Raw genomic sequence first — 20,162 nt, 5'->3', positions numbered from 1 at the left:
TCTTTGTTCCTCCCGATCTATTTGCTAAACATTTTGTTCACTAACCTCTAATAGGTTACTCCTATGTTTTTTAGTCCGAAGGGCATTACCTTGTAGCAGTAGAGCCCTTAGCTTGTGATGAAGGCAGTTTTCTCCTAGTCTTCTTATGCCAATTTTATCTGGTTGTACCCTAAGAATGCGTCCATGAATGTCAGGAGTTTATGTCTTGCTGTTGTATCCACCAACTGATCTATCCTTGGCAGGGGAAAGCTGTCCTTTGGGCAGGTTTTGTTTAGGTCTGTGAAGTTTACGCACATCCTCCATTTTCCATTTGCCTTCTTTACAAAGACGACGTTGGCTAGCCAGTCTGGATAATAGACTTTGCGGATAAAGTCCGCTGCTAATAGTTTGTTGACCTCATCCATGATTGCCTAGTTTTGTTTTGGAGCAAAAAATCGTCGTCTTTGTTGGACGAGCTTTTTCTTGGGATCTACATTTAGCTTATGTTGGATGATCTTTGTGGATATGTCTGGCATATCCTCATGGCTCTATGTGAAGACATCCAGGTTCTTCTTGAGGAATTAGACTAGTTTCTTCCTCATCTTTGTACTTAGACATCCCTACCCTTGTAGTCTTCATTGGCTCTCCATCTACTAGTTTCATAGTTTCCAGGGCTTCCACCTTCTCTTCCTCTTTCTTCTCAATCATCCACGTATGGTTTTCCTTTGCAGCTAACATTTCTTGGTAGTATTCCCTAGCTAGTACCTGATCTCCTTTTACCTCGCCTACACCATTTTCTGTTGGGGACTTTACCTTTAGGCAATAGGTGGATGTGGCTGCCTTCCCATGATTAAGTGTAGGCCTCTCAATGATCATGTTATATGAAGAAGGACAGTCTACCACCAGGAAGTCTAGCTGACGAGTTAATTGTCACGGGTAAGACCCCACCGTGACTGTCAGTGTCACTATGCCTTTGGGATACATTCTGTCCTCACTGAAGCTAACGAGAGAGGACTCGAAGGGGCGCAATCTTCCTTGTTCCAACTTCAATTGTTGGCAAGCAGAGAGGTAGATGATATCTGCGGAGCTACCGTTGTCCATAAGGATTCTCTTGGTGGTGAACCCCTCTATTATAAGCATTATAACTAGGGGGTTGTCATGTGGCTGCTTCACTCCTTTGATATCTTCTTCCAAAAAAAGGATGTCCCTGTCCTTCCGTCTCTACTTTAGAGGTGGTATCCTATGGATGCTGTTCACCTACCTCTGTTGTGATTTATTGAGGGATCTGAATGATCCTCTTGTGGATGGTCCATTTATGATCGTCTTTATCTCCCTTATTGCACTCTGTGGACGATGGGATTTGTGGTCCTCGTCCCTCGGAGAGGCTTCATGCTTGTCCTTGTTGTTATCTCTGGATCTGCTGGAGTCTTCTTTCTTAACATATTTATGCAACTTCCCTTTCCGGATGAGTTCCTCTATCTGCTTTCAGGTTTCTGCAATTTTCTATGTAATGGTCGTGATCCTTATGGAAACAGAAATATTTCTTTTTATCACTCACATTGGGTGACAAGTGCAATGGCCTTGGCCATTTGAGGTAATGCTCATATTTAATCTGCGCCAAAATTTTATCAACAGACAAAACTAAAGGAGTGAATTTTACCATCCGAGGGGGTTTTATCATCTTTTCATTTGTTTCTATCATTATTCTGACGATCTGTTCGCTCCTTTTTTTGCCCTCTTCGGTCGTCTTCCTTTCTTTCCCTCTCATTAGGCTTCTCTACATCTTCTATTGCTACCAGGACATCCTCAGCGTTCAGGTATTTCTATGCCTTTAGTAGCATCTTAGCCATCGTCTTAGGGAAATTCTTCGCAAGGGAGACCATGAACTCCCTAGATTTCAAACCAACCTTAAAGGTTGTTAGTTGTACTTTGTCATCCGTTTCGTCTACCTCTAAAGTTTCTTGAGAAAAACGCTTCACGTATGACCTCAGGGTCTTTTTTTCCCCTTATCTAATGGTAAGTAGGTGGTCTGCTGGCCCTTTCGGGCGTTGTCCACCGACAAAGTGGCATAAAAACGAATTGCCCAACTGCTCAAAGTTGTAGATGGACGACGTTGGTAATTTCGTGAACTATTCCCTTGCAGCTCCTTTGAGAGTGGTGGGGAAAGAACGACATAGTATCTCGTCAGGGGGCTATTGAAGACCCATAGTTGTCTTGAAAATATTGAAGTGATCTAGGAGGTCTTTTAGCCCATCGAACGGCTCGAGCTGGGGTAGACAAAACTTTGATGACATTGGGCATTCTAGGATCGCCATCGTGAAGGCTGAATCTATCCTTCAGACCATCCTATCTAGGCTTCGGTCTGTTTTTTCCTTAATTGCGCTCCTCAGCTCGTCCATCTCCTTTCTCATTTCCCTAAGAAGGTCGGAGCTCGGTCCTTCTGGAGTGGTGGGTCGTCCCAGACCAGTTCTCTTCTTGCCATAGTTGCAGCTTCATCTCTTGGTTTTGTTTGGTAAGCTCCTCCATGCTGGCTATGAGTGTCTAAATTTGCAGGGCTAATGCTGTAGAATCTTGAGGAGTGTCAGACTCCATTTGGACTTATGAATTGAATGGAACTACGCTTTCAAACCTAAGTACAAAAATGTCGTCCTCACAGACGGCACCAAACTGATGGTGTGATAATCGTCAGTCGAATAGGTTCGTCCAGATGAGATTGCAACCTCGTCCCTGTGCCTACAATTGTCGTAAAGAGCCCTCCTTAGGTGGTCACTGGTGTGGCATTTGCATAGAGTCTCCGATGATAAAGTCAGCTGTAAACACTCGATATTGCACCCATGATTTAATCAAGGAAGATGACTGGAGTGACCATCCATGTATAAAAAAAATCATTCTTGCATCACATGCATCACTTTATTCTTGCATCACATGCATCATTTTGCCTTTGCATTACATGCTTTAATTAATTCATTACATATCATAAAAATGATCATGAGATTCTAACGGTCGCAATGGTGTTTCCGGTTTCAGAATCGGGCCATCGGATCGAAAGATATCGCATGATCAAATTTGCACAGTTAGTTGGTTTGGAGGAGTGTTTATATATGATTCTATCGCTTCTAGCCGTTGTGGCTTTTATTGTGGCTTTAGTGCCATTTTTGTAACGCCTCTGGGCTTAGTAATGTAGGTTTTGATGGGTTTCCAACGGTCTGACAGCTGATTTTGTATCTGTTTGAAGTATTAAATACTCCATTTAATGGCTTGCGTTCCTTTGTCCATGACGTGGCAAGATAGACGAAGGTGTCTAATGGGTTTGTCTTGGAAAGAAGGTTCGATGGTCCTATCAAGAGATAAATAAGCTTAATTGCCATTTTAGAATTTTCAATTGACTATCTAAATACTCTCATCTCATGATTGTTGAGGTTGTTTAAAAAAGTATAAACTAGAACTTTGAAAGCCGAAGCTCAAAATTTACGAGGTCCAAGGCATTTCGGGCTTGTTTACAATTACACTCTCTCAGGGCCCATCATCAAGGCCCGATTTATACCACATGAGGCCCATCGAGAAATGGGGTCATACCACACTCGGCCACAACCAAGTCCTCACGACCAGAAAAGCCATCCTTCAACTTCCAGCAGCGACACTTCCACGGCTAGCAAGAAAGAAATCTAGGTTATTTGAAACACACACCATGACACATTGACAGCACCTTAATTATAGCTATATGCTCATAGGCATAGGAAGAAAGAAATCTTGGTTATTTCGAATAACGAACAATGGATATATATGTGGTTACAAGCACTTGGAACAAATGATAGAATCCTACAATTAAAATCAGATGGATGATAGATCATAGAACATTAGAACTTAGAATTTTATGGCTTTTCCCATTCGCAGTATAGATTTTTTCCTAACTCGTAAGTCATATCGAGCAACCTTATTGAAGAAAAATTTAGAAATTAATTCATCAAACCCAAAAAAAAAAAAAAAACTCAGTGAAAGAAAATCTTGGATCGTGAAGGGAACCAATTTTAGTACAAAAATGGTTCTCCACTAATTTACTCGAGAGAGACGACATCAACTGTAGTAAATAATATATCATCTTTGCTATAAAAATTTATCATTTACAATTTACATCCGAGCTACAAAAATCGTCTGTTTGTCAATTTGTCGCAAATTTCAAGCACAAAGCACGACTAATAAGACTCATCAGAATCTTCCATGCCTTGTACAAGATGTCTTGTACGTATTAATCTTCCTTCACTCAAAGAAATTCCATCGGAACTCATTGGCTCACTCGAAAAAAAGGTCACCTTCTTTAGCCGACTATAACCATCAATTGGGACCCCAACAACTCAAGTACATGACTCTCCTCAGAGACTCTTCTGACTGTTTCATTTTCTCGTCTCTTAATTTGCTTGAAACCATAGCAGAAGTTGAAGAAGAAAGGTTCCTGGTCTGGGAAATCGACCTGAGATTATTCTTTGCATGTTGTTGCGCTGATCTTATGATAAAATTCCACCTGCAGATCCCCTGGTCTTTCATGGCTTCCACAACTCCAACACTGGCTGCCACAATTGCTCTACCTGTTGAACTCATCTTCTACCCTTGCAAGACTCTTCTTTTCTCTTAAAATTGGAAGCACAGAATAGTAAACTTTGTGTTGCAAATGAAACCGATATGAGAAGGATATAATGTGGTTGATGAAGTAAATGGTGTGTGAAAATCATTTATATATAAGGACTAGGAGAGATGGGAAGATGGTACTCATTATTAGTGGAATGAGCTAACAGTTTGGGAAAAACCAGAGGCTTATACCATCTGCCGATGGTTTTGGGATTAAGTAAATAAAAAGAGTAAGCCAATGTCTTTTTCCTATATATTGACTATACTACCCTTATAAGAGTACATGATCGCATTAATTAGATAGGGGTAAATTTGGGTTTTGCTTATTTGCTTTTCGATGATGACAAAATAATGTTGTCACTCCAATTAAAATGCTAGCCACTTGACTTTTCTAGTTTACTAGTAGTTACTGACGCGCACACTGTTTTCCGTTTTAAAAAGAAAGGCGCACGCAGTTTTTCATTGTCAAATCCGTTCAAGCTGGAGTACTTTGGGAGTGAGGGATAAAAGAAAAACCAATTTTTTTTTTCTTCAAATAGAGACCAAAAGGATAAGATTGACTGGGTCTGGCTTGATGGTAGAGAAATAATTATGGATAAGACACCACGTCATCAATTCAAATCCTATTAGAACTAAGAAAAAAAAAAGTTTATTGCTTATGAGGTAGACGAAGAATAACCCTTAAGCATGTTTGATTATTTGTCCATTGCTCAATAACAAAATCATTGGAGTGGTTCCACATGGCCCATCATAATTTTTGATATGAATTTCAAGTCCATTAATGATTAGTTAGATTTGCGATTCATTTAAAAGAAAATTTGAGCCCCCAAAAGAAGAAGAAGAAAATTCATATTATTTTGAGTTGTATGTTATGATATAACATGGATGACAAAAAATTACATCCTACAACAATCTAAAAGGGAAGTAATAGATCCTTTATGCCTAATTAATCAAATAAATAGAATTTATTTGGATCACATAATGTCTTAGGATGTTGAAATTCATGGGATCCTCCTATGATCCTATCCCTTCTTTTGTAAAAGTAAACTTTAATGCAACCATTAGTAAGGAGAAAATATGCCATGTAGCAATTAGAAGGAACCATAAAAGAGAAGTCATTTTTGTGTGAACAGAGATAATAAAAGATCAAGACTTGCTAATAACTAAAATCAAGGTTGCTCATTCAGCAAAAAAGAAAAAGAAAACCAAGGTTGCTCATGTAGTAGTGGCATTACTCATGTAATTTGTAAAATAGACGCTCTTAATGTGATTCAACTGCTCAAAAGCATTAGGACTCCCCCTCATTGCTCCATTGTAAATATTATTGACTTAGGTCAATTTTGAAATCCCTTGCTGATTGGATTATAGTTCCTATATTTAAGGATGCGAACTTTTATTGCCCAAAAAAAAGAGATGACAATCTTATGTTCTAGATTTTTTTTTTTGCTTAGGATTACAAGAGGGAAAGGAATCTAATTTTGGTGTAGGTGAGGTTTAACCCCCAAATCTCTTAGTTGATGATTAAAGAGTTTATTAGTTAAGCTAATGGGAACTTGCAATTATTTGTTTGTAAGTAAACAAAACTTAAATAAAGGAAAAAATAATTACCCTTTTTAAAAAATGGTTATATTAATATGTGATAAATGAGTTGAATTTAATTAGGGTGGTAAATGACCCAAATCGTTCATATACAACTCAGGCTTGACTTAATAAAAGTCTTGTTCATGTTTGCTTATTTATAAACAAGCCAAGTTTGAGCCTTAATTTTAGGTTTATTTAATAAACAAAAACCAAGTCCAAGGAAAAAAAAAAAAAAAAAATTCATGAACAGGCCAGTGAACATTAGGGTTTGATATAAAACAAGCTGAGCTTAAACTAATTTATAGGGTTGGTAATGAGCCTAGCATGAACTTGACAATTAAACTTATATCTCACAAAGGCTTTAAGTAACTAGGAGTTGAAATTACTAGTTCAATTCATATAGGCTTGAAACTAAGCTTAATAATGTATATTTATTAGATTTCAAACTCAAAAGCATGATAGTGAGCTCAAGTTTACGCTTGACATTGAGTTTGAGCTCAACTTGACTAATGAATCAAGCCAAGCTCAAGCTTTTAGACTTTTTAACGAGATATCTCAAACATTATTTTTAGGCTTAGTTTGGGTTCAGACTAAACTTGAATGTTTTACCTTCGTTATTGAGCCAATTTTTTTTTTTTTTTTTTGAGAAACGGTTATTGAGCCAAATTTGAACCTTCACTATTCAATAGAATTGCGTTTATTATTATTATTATTTTGGCTCTTTTTTAATTCACCACTCAAGACAAGATACTCATCTCATGATTATTACAAAATTTGACCCCAAAAAAAAAAGAAAAAAAAAAGCTTATAAAAAAAAAATCAAGAAAACACAAAATTAAACTTCATTTAAGCTCTAAAAATTTGGAATAAATGATAGAATCTTATTATATAAAGATAAAATGGATAACAGAAGTTTATGCTCTTCTCCATTCGCATTTCGCAGTATCGATTCTGTCAGGGTCAGCTCATATCGAGCAAACTTATCTGAGAAAATTTAGATATTTTTTTTAATAGGTTAAACGACAGGAGTCATACCAAGTATATAAGTAATGCGAATTTCGGTACAATCATCGTGTTCTCCATTTGCTGAATTAATCTATACAAGGCTATTAGGCATATAATATAGTCATTTACGCCAAACATAAATCTATATATTACAAATTTTTATTTCAGGAAAAGAAATATAAAAAACTGATTTTTAATTCATCATTTGGAAGAGTGATAAACTTCACCCAGAAGAGAAAAAGATAACGAGATTATAAAAAAAGAGGGAATTGATGGTGACGAGATGAGCTATTGTAAAAATATATATCTTGTTTGCTATAGAACTTTATCATTACAATTTCCAATTTACATCCGCTTTGCAAAGTTCAACATAAAATTGTCACAAATTTCAAGCACAAAGCACGACCACTATATGACTTCAGAGTTCAGAATCTCCCATGCTTTGCACGAGATGTCTTGAGCATTCTTTCACCCAACGAAGTTCCATCAGAACTCACTACTCATCACTAGCTCACTCGTATAATAGTCACCTTCTTCAACTGATCACTACTGCCTTCAATATGGACCCCAACAACTCAAGTACATGACTTTCCTAAGAGACTCCTCTGACTGCTTCATTTTCTCATCTCTCAATTTGTTTGAAACCATTGCAGAAGTAGAAGAAGAAAGGCTCTTGGCTTGAGTAAACGACCTCAGATTGTTCTTGGCATGTTGCTGTGCCGCTCTTATGATAAAATTCCACCTACAGATCCCCTGGTCTTTCATGGCTTCCACAACTCCAACACTCACTGCCACAATAGCTTTTCTTGTTGAACCCATTTTCCACTCTTCACAAGACTATTGTTTGTTCTTACAAAATTGGTAGCAAAGAACTGTAAACTTTATGTAGCAAATAATTCTGATCTAAGAAAGATATGTGTTTGATGTATCAAATGGTGTAGAGGGGTTCACTTATATAGAGATGGGTATTTGGTAGAATGAGGTAAAAAGTTTGGGAAAAACCAGAGGCTACAGAATTTGCCGTTGGTTTTCTCGTATATTGACTGTACTGCCCTTCTTATAGTATATAATGGCATTAAGTAGATAGGGGTTAACTTGGATTTTGATTATTTAATTTTCGATGATGACAAAGTAATGTCGACGCTCCAATTATAAAGATAATGATAGCCACTTTACACGTACTAACGCGCACTGTTTTTCCTGAATAAAATGAAAAGGGGCACACCGTTTTTCAGTGTAAACCGTAAAAACTAAAAACCATTTGAAACTTGGAAGTAGGGCTGGATCAAATCAACAATGAACAAACAACTTGTTTCCAAAAAAAAAAAAAAAAACTTGTTAAGAGTAAAGGTAAGGCGGTAAATGAACTAAACCGTTTATGAATAACTCAGACTCGGCTCAATAAAAAGCTTGTTTATATTCGTTTGTTTACAAATAAGCTAAGTTTGAATCTTAGTTTTAGGCTTGCTTGATAAACAAGCCAAGATCAAACAAAAAAAATTGTTTGTGAACAAGCTCATGAATAATAGGGTTCGATACAAAACATGCCAAGTTTAGGCTCGTTTATAGCTTGATATATGTTTACTAAATAAACTTATTATTATGACACTATACATGTTTTAGAATGTTAATTTATACCTTGTTTATTCATATATGTTTTGAAATGTTAATTTATTTAGATTTGTGAAGATTATATTTGCACAGATGACAAATGTGGATATAAAAATTGTATTTTGAACAATTACTCAAACTATAAACAATGAATGATAAATGAATGGATTTAATTATGTAAAGTTGTAATTTGAACAATTTCTAATCACGGATGGAATTAGAAGCATGATAAAATGAGTATATTATTTTATTATTTATTTATACTTGATTTTTGGTGATATATGCATTTGATAATGCAATTTTTTTGATCTCAAACTAAAAAGTTTGACTTGAGCTCAAATTTGACCTTGATATTAAGCTTAAGTTTGGCTTGACTAATTAATCAAGCCAAGTTAAGCTGAGCTCAAATTTTTTGGCATTCTCACGAGCTCGAGTTCAAACATTGTTTTTAGGATTGTCTCAAGTTCAAGGCAAGCTTGAGCATTTGATTTTTATTAACAAGCCAAGCTCAAACATGCACTACTAAGCAAAGCTTAACTCGTTTACAGCCCTAACTGAAGAGACTAGATTGCCTCAGTTTTAAATTTTAACTTCTAAACCCACTTTACGTGTGCCTATTTCTATTTGCCCATTTTCCATCTCTACCCCATTTTACATGTGTCTATATGAGAGTCCTTATTTATTTATTTTTACCATTTATTTCTACAATAAATTTTTCTTCACCTGAAAACATTTTTGGAGAAATAATTTGTTTGTCAGTTTTTCTCTATTTTTTTTTATAAGAAACTTGTAACTTTTATTAAAACAAAGATAACATCGCTACATCATGAGTCATAGCAAATTCAACAATATGTCTAGCATATTGTGCTAATAAATGAGTAGAGTGATTACCCTGTCAACGAACATGTGATACCTGTGCCTGTCGAAAGTCTTGCAATTTGTGTTGAATACCCTCATCGATATTGCTAATTACCTAGGGAGGATCACTACATCCAGTCACAACATCATAGACAATCTTGGAGTCGCATTCAAATAGAACATACCAAACCCCCCACACCCCAAGCAAATAGTAAGCTTTCCTCCAATGCCTTAGTTTCAGCTTCTAGCGGCCCCAACGGTAATGGAAGTGATTTACTAAGAGTTGCTGCAACACGCCCACCATGTTCTTGAATAATAGCTCCCAACCCAGTCGAGTTATTATTAGTAAAAATTGCAGCATCGCTGTTGACCTTGTACCGCGGTGCAATTGGAGCCTCTCACCAAACCTTATCCTTATTTCCGAGCTCGGACAACTTCAGGTGGCCGTTTAAAATTCTTCCAACATGTATCATGCCTTTTGCAAATTAGCTAGACCTGTTAGTCGAGCTTTCCCTTGTCACACTTCATTACAGTTGAACTAGATGGCCGAGGATACCATAATTACAAGTTCCAGCAGGTCATTCCCTATTCTTTGTTCGAACTTCAAATGCCAGATTAGGTCCTCAAATTTTGGGAAGGTAACTCTGTGTGCTTCAAAAGGAATAGCTGATAGTGTCTAGATTTCCAGTGCTTTTTCACAACCCCAGAATACATGCCCACTACTTTCTGATTCCAACCCGCATGCCTCACAGGTGGAATTATCAATCACCTTCTGCCTACATAAGTTAGCCTTCGTTGGAATGATATTTCTACATGCTCGCCATCTTAATGATTTGACTTTATTAGGAACACTGGGACCTCAGAGTGTCTTCCAGAATATATTACGATTCAGGTTGTTTGATGCTTCCCCTTCGTTTCCATTAAACACCTCATCCAACGAGATCTTTTAAGCACTACGAACTGTAAAATACCCTTTCGGAGTATAAGCCCATATGATCTGGTCTCCTAGAAGCTGAAACCTAAGGGGAATACTTAAAATAGTACAGGCATCCGAAGGGGAGAAGAGCTTGTAACCATGTTGGCCTTCCAAGCTCGAGTGTAAGGATCAATAAGCAGAGACACTCAGGCATCGAATGGGACACTACTGGTATGGATGTGAGTTTGAATGTAGATGGTTAATTAAGCCATTTATCCTTCAAAATATTCAATGAATGGCCATTTCCAACCTACCAACGGTACCCTCTTTGTATAATGGGCTGTGCTTCCAAGATACTACGCCAGGCAAACGATGGATGGTAGCCAAGTTCAGCCTATAGAAAGTTTCCATTAGCATTAGGAATATGTAGTTTTTCTCTATTTGATTGCATTTAAAAAAAAATTTTGAAATTTTTTTCAACTTATTAATTTTGGAGAAAAATTCTATATAAATTTCACAAAATTGGATAAAGATTCTAAAATGAACGCTAACTTCACCATTTTAAAGATACCCATTAATCCATGATACCAAAATTGGAAAAGAAAAAAAAAATCTCGTTACATCTCCCAATATTTCCAATTGACACATTCAGATAAATTCGAAAAAAAGGGGGTTTAAATTAGTGGAAAAAAAGAAGTTAGAAAGACAAAACCTTGGATCATGAGGGAACCAATTTAGGTATAAAAACTGTTTTCTCCATTGGCTTGACAATATTTTTTTTTTTTTTTTTTTTTGGGTTCTGAGTTTTTGCTTGACAAGTTATATTAATCTATATGTAGGCTAATGATCTTCATCTAAAGTGAAAGATAGAGATTTTAAAGAGAGAAGGAAGACAGTGACGAGATCAAATTTGTCAAAATATCTTGTTTGCTATAACTATTTATCATTACAATCTCCAATTTACATTCGATCTGCAAAAATCAACATCTAATTGTCACAAATTTCAAGCACAAAGCACAACTAATATGACTTCAGAATCTTCCATGCCTTGTACAAGTCTTCCTTCAATCAATGAAATTCCATCAAAACTCGTTGGCTCACTCCAAAGGTCACCTTCTTTAGCCGATTATGACCTCAATTGGGACCCCAACAGCTCAAGTACATGACTTTCCTCAGAGACTCCTCTGATTGCTTCATTTTATCATCTCTCAATTTGCTTGAAACCACAGCAGAAGTTGAAGAAGAAAGGTTCCTGGTCTGGGAAATCGACCTGAGATGATTCTTGGCATGTTGTTGCACCGATCTCATGATAAAATTCCACCTGCAGATCCCCTGGTCTTTCATGGCTTCCACAACTCCAACACTGACTGCCACAATAACTTTTCTTGTTGAACTCATCTTCCAATCTTCACAACACTGTTGTTTGCTCTTAAAAATGGAAGCAAAGAATTGTAAACTATATGTTGCAAATAATACTGTTATAAGAAGGATTTGTGCTTGATGACGCAAAGGTATGATGGGGTCTCTTATATATAGCGACAGTGATGGAAGTGGGGTACTTTGAGTAGGACCTGAAATTTGAGGAAAACCAGAGGCTCTATACCATTTGCCAGTGGTTTTGGTGTCTAGGAAGCCAATGGTTTTCCTATTCCCCCACTCCTCGTTGTGACTATACCGGCCTTGCACGACTTTGTTGTGGCCTCGTGGCATTAATTAAATCGATAAGAATAAGGATATGGAATTTCACAATTTTTTGGATAAGCTTGTGCCATGATACAATTTGTTGTGAGTAATATATAATAATAAATTATTAGTTTATATTCCACTATTCATTTTAGATTTAAATTTTTAATTAAATAAATGTGTACAACATTATATACATTTGCATTAAAGTGTACAATACTGTGTGCTATTTATGCAAATGTGTACAATTGGATACTATGGGGGGTGATAGGCCCAATAGTATGTATATATGTATATATTGGACTGGAGGCCCAATCTGAGGACATTAAGTAGCCCGAGGATGGGTAAATTACTGTTATGAGAGTCTGTTAGCAAATGAAGAGGTGAGGTTTAGTCATAAGAGTCCAAGGAGGTGGTCCGAAGATGAATGTCTCTTCGGTTGAGCAAAGCCGAGGATTGACGATGTGGTCTGCCATCCAAGGCAACGTTCTAGGAGGTTTTGTTGATAAGGACAAACATCCTAGAAGCATAGGACAGAGGAAAGCCATATAATATCTAAGAGAAAGCTGTCACCACCGCATCGAATGTTCTGTGGCTAACTCTTTGACCGCATTAATGAGAAAGTGATATCTGAACAGTAATTTTCAGCCTTATAACTACTCTCCAAAAACTTCAAGAAGGTGCTAATGAGACAATAATCAACACCAACAATCTAATTTACACGTGACGGGTAGAGATGAAAGAAGAAAGATAGTATAAAATAGAAAGAAGACCCTAAGGAAAGGAGATCGGAGAATTGAAAGAAGAATACTGTAGTACTAAGAACTGTACTTGTAATCAAATTCAAGATATATATACATATATATATATATATATATATATCTAAGAACTGATCTTCTCGGATTGTGCTGAGAACGATTGTCTTTAGATAAAAACCAGTCTATCTTTACTTTATTGTCATTTGAATCCCTTATAATTGTTACCCAACTCATTAGAGCCTAGTTTTTCAACTCACTCTCTACAAATTCATTGTATTGGGCTCTTTGGACCTAGATCATTTTACCTTTTGGGCTTAGGATCCAAATTACGACCTTACAGGTACAATTTACATGAACAATAAATGTAAATCAATAATTGTCCATAATAAAAATCATGTAAGTATTGGATACAAATAAAAGTGATATTACTTCGATCACAATAAATCATTGTAATTGTTGTAAAAATTATTGTGAAAACGTTAGGAACGATCCTAAGGATATTTATTTATTTTTTAATTTTTTTAATTTTAGAATTTGATACATATAATGAGAGAGAGAGAGAGAGAGAGAGAGAGAGAGAGAGAGAGAGAGAGAGAGAGAGATTTGAACCATAAACAACTATGTTTGAAACATTAGGAGGTGCTAGTTAAATTACAAGGATATTGACAAAGAAACTATAGATTTTACCACATAAAACTTACAGGCTAATTTGTCAATTACAAAAATTTAATTCAAACCTTTATTTATTAAGTTATTGAAATATACTAATCATATTCATTTCCACAGTTTGTTAACATTTTGTTCTAAATTTTGTAATAGTTTTAGTATTTTTTGTCTTTCAAATGTTATATTCATAACATTACTCTTTTAGCATTATTTTTGAGTTTTTTTTTTTTTTGGTTAAAATTATTATTATTATTAAATGCATAAGGATGAAAGGAAAAAAAAGGGTTAAGTGTGTACTAGAAAAAATGAAAGTTAAAAAGAGACATGCTGAGTTTCTAATCCTGCTCTCTAGTTTGAAGCATATGGCTATTGAATCAATGCACTAGTTAATAAAAAATCATATGTAAATTAATGAGATAAAAATTGAAAGAAGGGGAGGGGGCAATCATAAGAATACTAAGAGAGAGGTGTTTTGGGATTGGCAATAAAATATGCTAAAAAATAATCTATAAATTCATAAATAAGACATGTATAGAAAAGATTATGTAAGGAATGAAATTGGATTGGACCCAAAATAGGATTGGGCTCAAACCTAAGCGGCCCCAACAATAAATTTGTAGAGTGTGGATGAAAGAATTAGATCTATTCCAGAAGAAAAAACGATTAAATTTGGTAATTTAAGACTGTTAGACACAAATAAGATTAGAAAATCTGTCCTCGGAATTACTCGAGGAGTTTATATTATATTGTCTTATTGAACAATAAAATTATACAAGAGTGCACAGTCTTGTTCTCAAAAATCCTTGATTTTTTCCAATCCCCCTCTTTAGTACATCTTCCCATGTTATATACTACAATCTTGGTGTCATCCTTACCACACATGTGTAGGTTAGATTCAGGGAACTCTTTCCTGTCCCATCTAGCACCTCCCAGAACCATCAACCAGTAGCTGTAAGGCTGCTTGATCATTGTTCAGGCATTACTTCCATATTAATGCGGCCAGAGAGTTGGTTGAGAGGCATTTAATGCAGAGGTAGCAGCTTTTGAAGATATTTGTTTACCTTTCTTTTCTTACCCCTGGTCCAATGTCCAACCCTTAGTTGTGATGTAACTTCGAAGAAGGTCCATGATGATATGGCAGTCTTACTAACCTCGGACACTTGTTACCGAGATGGCTTTTATCTTCGGACATTCGTTGGAGTTATCTCTTTTTATCTCTACTCTTCTCTTTACTCCGTTCCCCTAATAATTTCATCCGAACATTCTTGGATGGTCCAATGTTCTCGGATTGGGCCATAGGCTCAATTAGTACAGCCTTAACAGTACATTCTAACTAAATGGCCCCCACAGATTAAATGACATAAAAATAATTTACTCAGACATAAATAATGTACTTTTTTTTCATATTTATTATTTTTGGAAGGAACAATGTTAAGAACATGTGATTGACATCTTTTATATAGAGAAATGAGCACTAAAGGGAGAAAAAGTGTTTTAAAAAATTCTGCTCTCCCAACTATCGTATAATTACAAAAAAAAAAAAAACAAGTCTTTGACTTTTTGTTGATTATTTAATTATTTATTTTTTTCAAGTTTTTATATAAACTTTTGAAAATCCATAGTTTTCTATGTCATTATGTTGGTGCAAATACAATAATAATGGAAATAATACAAAGAGAAATTGAATAATACTTTTGAATATTATTAATTTGAAGATAAGAAATACACAACAGTTTTTGGACTGAAACACGGCACTCGCTCTCTTTAAGGAGATTCAAGCCCTTAGTTGGCTTAACTTTGTAATTGGTGCAGACATTCTCTGACTTGTCTCCCTCAGGATACAACGGTCCAACAAATGTCATATGGCTAGAACAATCTCTGCACAAAGTGTTCAAGCCCAAAGCGTTCAAGCCCAAAGCTTGACCAGAAAGAATACCTTTCTTTGCCAAAAACCTCTCTATTTTTTTAGTGTGTAAGAATGCTTGCAATTACTGGATTTTTTGGTGTATGAACGCTGTAACTGGTATTGGGTCTGAATTAGTCTATTTATAGGTTCAATGGGCATCACGAATTTACTACCCAAATTAATCTGATTAATTAGGTCCATTATTCTAATGTAGTGGTTGTTACAAGATTAATTTCAGGATATTAATCTCCCCCTTACACACGTATCTAGCCCAATATTTAAATCAATACATATTAGCTCATTAATCACCACAATTAAAATGAATAAAATAATTTCTCTTATTTTCAATGCGGGATTAAACATTTTCACTAAGTCTGCATCTTCCATATTAACTTTCACATCTTTACACTTATGTTGTAATATAAATCAATTTTAATTATATAATATTAAAATGCTCCAACAAATTATATATATATATATATATATTGTAAATTAAATTTAAATTCTATAAATATTTTAAAAAGCTTTCTTATAACTATCAAATTTCATATTCAAGAAAGAAAATAAAATAGAAAATTGTTTATATTTTATTGAATTTTCCCACTATGAATGAGTTATATATAAAACCAAAACTTATGCGATTTTGCTGATTTTTCTAATTTTTTCACATAAGTTTTTGAAAGCCCATGTTTTATTAATATACTGGTATTATTCCTGTATGATGCACGACTTAATGAAGACTCATACATAGGCTAAACTTTTTTAAAAAAATGAAAACAAAAATAATAAATAAATATTAATAATAAATTATAAAATAAGTAAATAATTTTTGTAAGGTCACAATTTGGCTCCAAACACCAAATGATGGATGAACTTAGGCCCAAAGAGCTTAATACAATAAATTTGTAGAGAGTGTGTTGGAAAATTGGGTTTTAATGAGTCAGACAACAAGTAAAGTGGATCCATATGATAATAAAATGAAAATAGACTGGTTTAATCTAAAGAAAATCGTCCTTGGCACAATTCGAGGAGATCAGTTCTTATATATTTCTTCTTAAGTTTGATTACAAGTTCAACTCTTGATTGCTATAGTATTTTTCTCTCAATTTCTCGATCCCCATTTTTAGGGGTCTTCTTTCTATTTTATACTACCTTCCTTCTTTCATCCCTACCTTCCACGTGTAGGGTAGATTGCTGGTGGTGCAGAGCATTCAATGCGGTGGTAGCAGCTTTCTATTCAAATATTTTAGGACTTCCCTCTACCTTGTGCTTTTGTGATGCTTATTCATATCAATAGAATCTCCTGGAACGTTGCCTTGGGTGGTAGACCACCCCTTTGGATCTCGGCTTTGATTAGCTGAGGAGGCATTTGTTCTCGGACCATCCTCATGGACCCTTATAATCAAAACTAACTTCTTCACTTACTAACATGGACTCCCTTGATAATGTTTGCCCCTCCTCGGACTACTTCATGTCCTCGGATTGGGCCCCCGGCCCAATATATACACAAATGTATATTGTTGGGCCTAATGCCCCTACAATAGCCCCTCGAAATTCTCCTTTCTGGCTCCTCGGGAAGAAATGAGGATTTCGATGTCACTACAATGACCTCGTACCTTGTCACACCACATCCCTATCTGCGCAAGTATCTTTTTAACTACGCAACGCACGCTCCTGATGCTTTGGCATCCGAGACACGCCTTCTTTAAATTCTTGTGGCCCTATGTTCCCCACGTTCTATTGTGCAATGTGAATCCAACGGCTGAAGATTTTGTGAGAACTTGGGCGGGAATTTTCTCGCTTATCACTCTCTCTTTGGTATAAATATCATCCAAACACTTCGTTCACCTCACTTTAGCACTCATACACTAAACTTGCGCACTAACTCAATTTACTCGTACCCTCATACATACCAAGAGTCAGTTCGAGAAGAGTTTTCTTCTAAGTGTAAGTCTTTATAATTCTTTCCATTTATTTATTTTTATCTACTTTTCTTTTCTTCATATCCTTTTCTCCTCAGCCCTTCTATTTTCTCTTCACCTTCTTAGTATCCCTTTAGTACCTTCAACCCTCTCTTAGGAATGGGTAGATTTGCTTACCTGGTAGACTCCGCGGAGAATATAGAAAGCTTTAAAGCTCAACATAGAATCCTGTCAGGAGTCTCCATTAGGTATTGTAAGGAAGGGGAATGGCATGAGGAAAGGCAAGAGGGAGAAGTGGTAATTCCAATGATTGCCTTTATAGAGGGTGGGATGAGAATCCCTATGGGCACTGTCACTAGGGACTACCTTAGGGCTCATAGACTAGCTCCCACCCAATGTGCACCGAACATGTTTAGGATTTTAGAGAGTGTAGACGCCCTCAATGAAAAAATGGGCTTAGGGCTTACACACCATGATGTCAATTGGATTTACAACCTCCACCACCTAAAGGGATAAGGGTATTACCTAAAATTTAGGCGCCCTGAGGTTAGGCTCATCTAATGCCTCCCTGATTCCAACAAAGGCCTGAACAAGGACTTCTTGATTGTTTCAGGGGAGTGGCATGATAGCCTCCTTTGCCCGACGAGAGAGGGGACACTAGGTGGGGCTTTAAGTTTAGGTTAATTATTTTAAAGTCACCCCCTTCCCCTTTTCTTTTGTTTGTGTTTATATAATTTTTCTTTGATTCGCGCTGTTTTTCGTTAACGACGTTTTTTGTTTTTCATAATGGTTTTGCAGATAAGAACGTTGCTGTCCCTAACTTCAGTCTTGTCAACCAGCCGAACTTAGACAAGATACTGAAGGCCGAGGTGTTCGTCTATAGTGACGGTTAGCTAAGGGCAGCACACCTAATCCTCAAATACACCCCCATTTCTAAAAGCTTCCAAGCGCTGAAGTGTGTAATTTAAGCAAAAAACCCCCACCTACATCGGATAAGTGTTGCCATTCCGGGCTTTCTCACCACCGATCCAAGACCACAAGGCGTACTGAAGGTAGAGCCATTCCCCCCATACAAGGCTAAGGACATAGCTATTCCTTCTTGGCCAGTCATCTAGAAGGCAGACGAAGAAAAAGAAAAAGGAGAAAAGGAGCAAGTAGTTGAAGTGCTCAACTTCGAGGACGAATCCAATGGCGATTTTGAGGTCTTCAACTGACTTGAGTCCCCAAAAGTCCCTACTAGTGACTTCAGCCACTTGCCTTCAACTGAACCAAGCCAAACGCAAAAAGACCTCCTCGTTCCAGAAGGTATGGGGATCCAATGCAAACAAAGGACTGGCCTCCTAGATGTCATGGAGTCTTAGTCCGAGAGTAAGGCGCCGAAGAAAACAACCCAGGCGAAGCTCCCCCCTCCTCCATCCTCTCTGCCTCCCCGACTTGACCCTGCAGACCACAAGAGAAAAAGGGATGAGAAAGGTCCTGAGGAAATGTTAGGAGGGAAGGACCCCCTCCCCAAGGAGGCTGAGCACTAGAGGGGAGGTAAACAAGCCAAGGTAGCCTAAACCTTGGTAGACAAAAGAGCTAAGTCTCAAGTAGGGGTCCCTGCCTGGACACCCGCTTTGGTGCTAGATGATGCCCCCTTGCCTATTGATGCGTTAATCAGAAACTTCCAGTAAGGGAAGGCTGGCTACATGGCCGATGCTGTGGAGCAGGCCCTATTGCTGCCTGAAGACATGGCCACTTTAAGGTCACTGAGGAGGCATGAGGTCTTCCTTAGTTTAAAGAGAGACCTAGCTATGGTAAGTCCTTTGACTATCCTCTTTTTCTCATTATCATAGCAACAATTTTTTTATACTTGTACTTAGACTTTGCTAATTTTATTACTTTTTTTTATTTTTATTTTTTAAAGGCAGTCTAGGCTGCCCATAGAGTTGAGGAGATAGTCATCAGCTCTCAAAAGATAATGAAGGAAAAGGAGGGTAGGCGCGTCGTTGCCATGAAAACTTTTGAGCTAGTAGAGAAAAAGTCACAAGATCTTAATGCCAAGCTACTTGAAGCCGAGCGGGACAAGAAAAGTGCTGAGGCCGCTTTGGATAGGGTGGAGAGTAGGCAAAGGCTCAGTGCAAGCTGCACCACCAAGCTGAGGACAACCTTACTACTGCCAGGAGCTAGATCAAGGTCTTAACCAAAAAATTGGAGGAGGCCAAGAAGGCCAAAGAGTAAGCTGGGTAAGAAGGATACGAGTTCGGTGTGACTGAGATTGAGGAAGCCCTTAGGGTTGAGGTCGCGGAGGTATGCAGATTCTATTGCCTCCAAGTGTGGAATGAGGCCCTCGACCAAGCTGGGGTTGAGGCCTCCTCGACCCTTAGGAGAGCAGAGAATGTGTACTACCCCCAGCCATACACCTCTTAGGCTCTTCGGGCTCTAAGGCCGACCCGGTCTCCTCGAAGGCAAATGAAGGTAAGGAAATCCTGTCCAAAGCTCCTCCTACAGCCAATATCTCCCCCAAGGAAGCAGGGCAAGCCGAGGATGCTGAAAAGGTAGCAGACGCCACCAAGGAAGTGGCCTATGATGCTGTCTTGCCTCTAGTGGCCCTTAAAGACCCTTCAAAGGAGAAAGAGGCTTCTCAGAGCATGGAGATTGTGTTGGCAACTCTC

The 20,162-nt window shown here is 37.1% G+C and overlaps 3 protein-coding genes across 3 annotated transcripts; all 3 read right to left on the bottom strand.

The window, feature by feature from the left end:
• Positions 1-4,058: 4,058 nt before the first annotated feature.
• LOC126695461 (uncharacterized) lies at positions 4,059-4,767 on the bottom strand. Its single transcript, XM_050392217.1, has one exon. The coding sequence runs from the start codon at positions 4,573-4,575 to the stop codon at positions 4,312-4,314; it is 264 nt and encodes an 87-aa protein (XP_050248174.1). The 5' UTR covers positions 4,576-4,767; the 3' UTR covers positions 4,059-4,311.
• A 2,712-nt stretch (positions 4,768-7,479) lies between these two features.
• Positions 7,480-8,133, bottom strand: LOC126695460 (uncharacterized). Its single transcript, XM_050392216.1, has one exon. It carries the CDS (start codon positions 8,005-8,007, stop codon positions 7,744-7,746), a length of 264 nt encoding a protein of 87 aa, XP_050248173.1. The 5' UTR covers positions 8,008-8,133; the 3' UTR covers positions 7,480-7,743.
• Positions 8,134-11,482: 3,349 nt separating this feature from the next.
• Positions 11,483-12,092, bottom strand: LOC126695459 (uncharacterized). Its single transcript, XM_050392215.1, has one exon. It carries the CDS (start codon positions 11,969-11,971, stop codon positions 11,708-11,710), a length of 264 nt encoding a protein of 87 aa, XP_050248172.1. The 5' UTR covers positions 11,972-12,092; the 3' UTR covers positions 11,483-11,707.
• Positions 12,093-20,162: the final 8,070 nt, after the last annotated feature.

This window comes from Quercus robur, chromosome 8 (assembly GCF_932294415.1).
Source record: "Quercus robur chromosome 8, dhQueRobu3.1, whole genome shotgun sequence".
In the NCBI taxonomy this organism is placed as follows: domain Eukaryota; kingdom Viridiplantae; phylum Streptophyta; class Magnoliopsida; order Fagales; family Fagaceae; genus Quercus; species Quercus robur.
Note: the sequence above shows the minus strand (reverse complement) of the source record. Positions and strands in the feature narration are given on the sequence as shown.

Bases quoted from the DNA above. Each gene is read 5' to 3' on its own strand.
- LOC126695460 (XM_050392216.1), bottom strand. From the start codon at position 8,007: ATGGGTTCAACAAGAAAAGCTATTGTGGCAGTGAGTGTTGGAGTTGTG.
- LOC126695461 (XM_050392217.1), bottom strand. From the start codon at position 4,575: ATGAGTTCAACAGGTAGAGCAATTGTGGCAGCCAGTGTTGGAGTTGTG.
- LOC126695459 (XM_050392215.1), bottom strand. From the start codon at position 11,971: ATGAGTTCAACAAGAAAAGTTATTGTGGCAGTCAGTGTTGGAGTTGTG.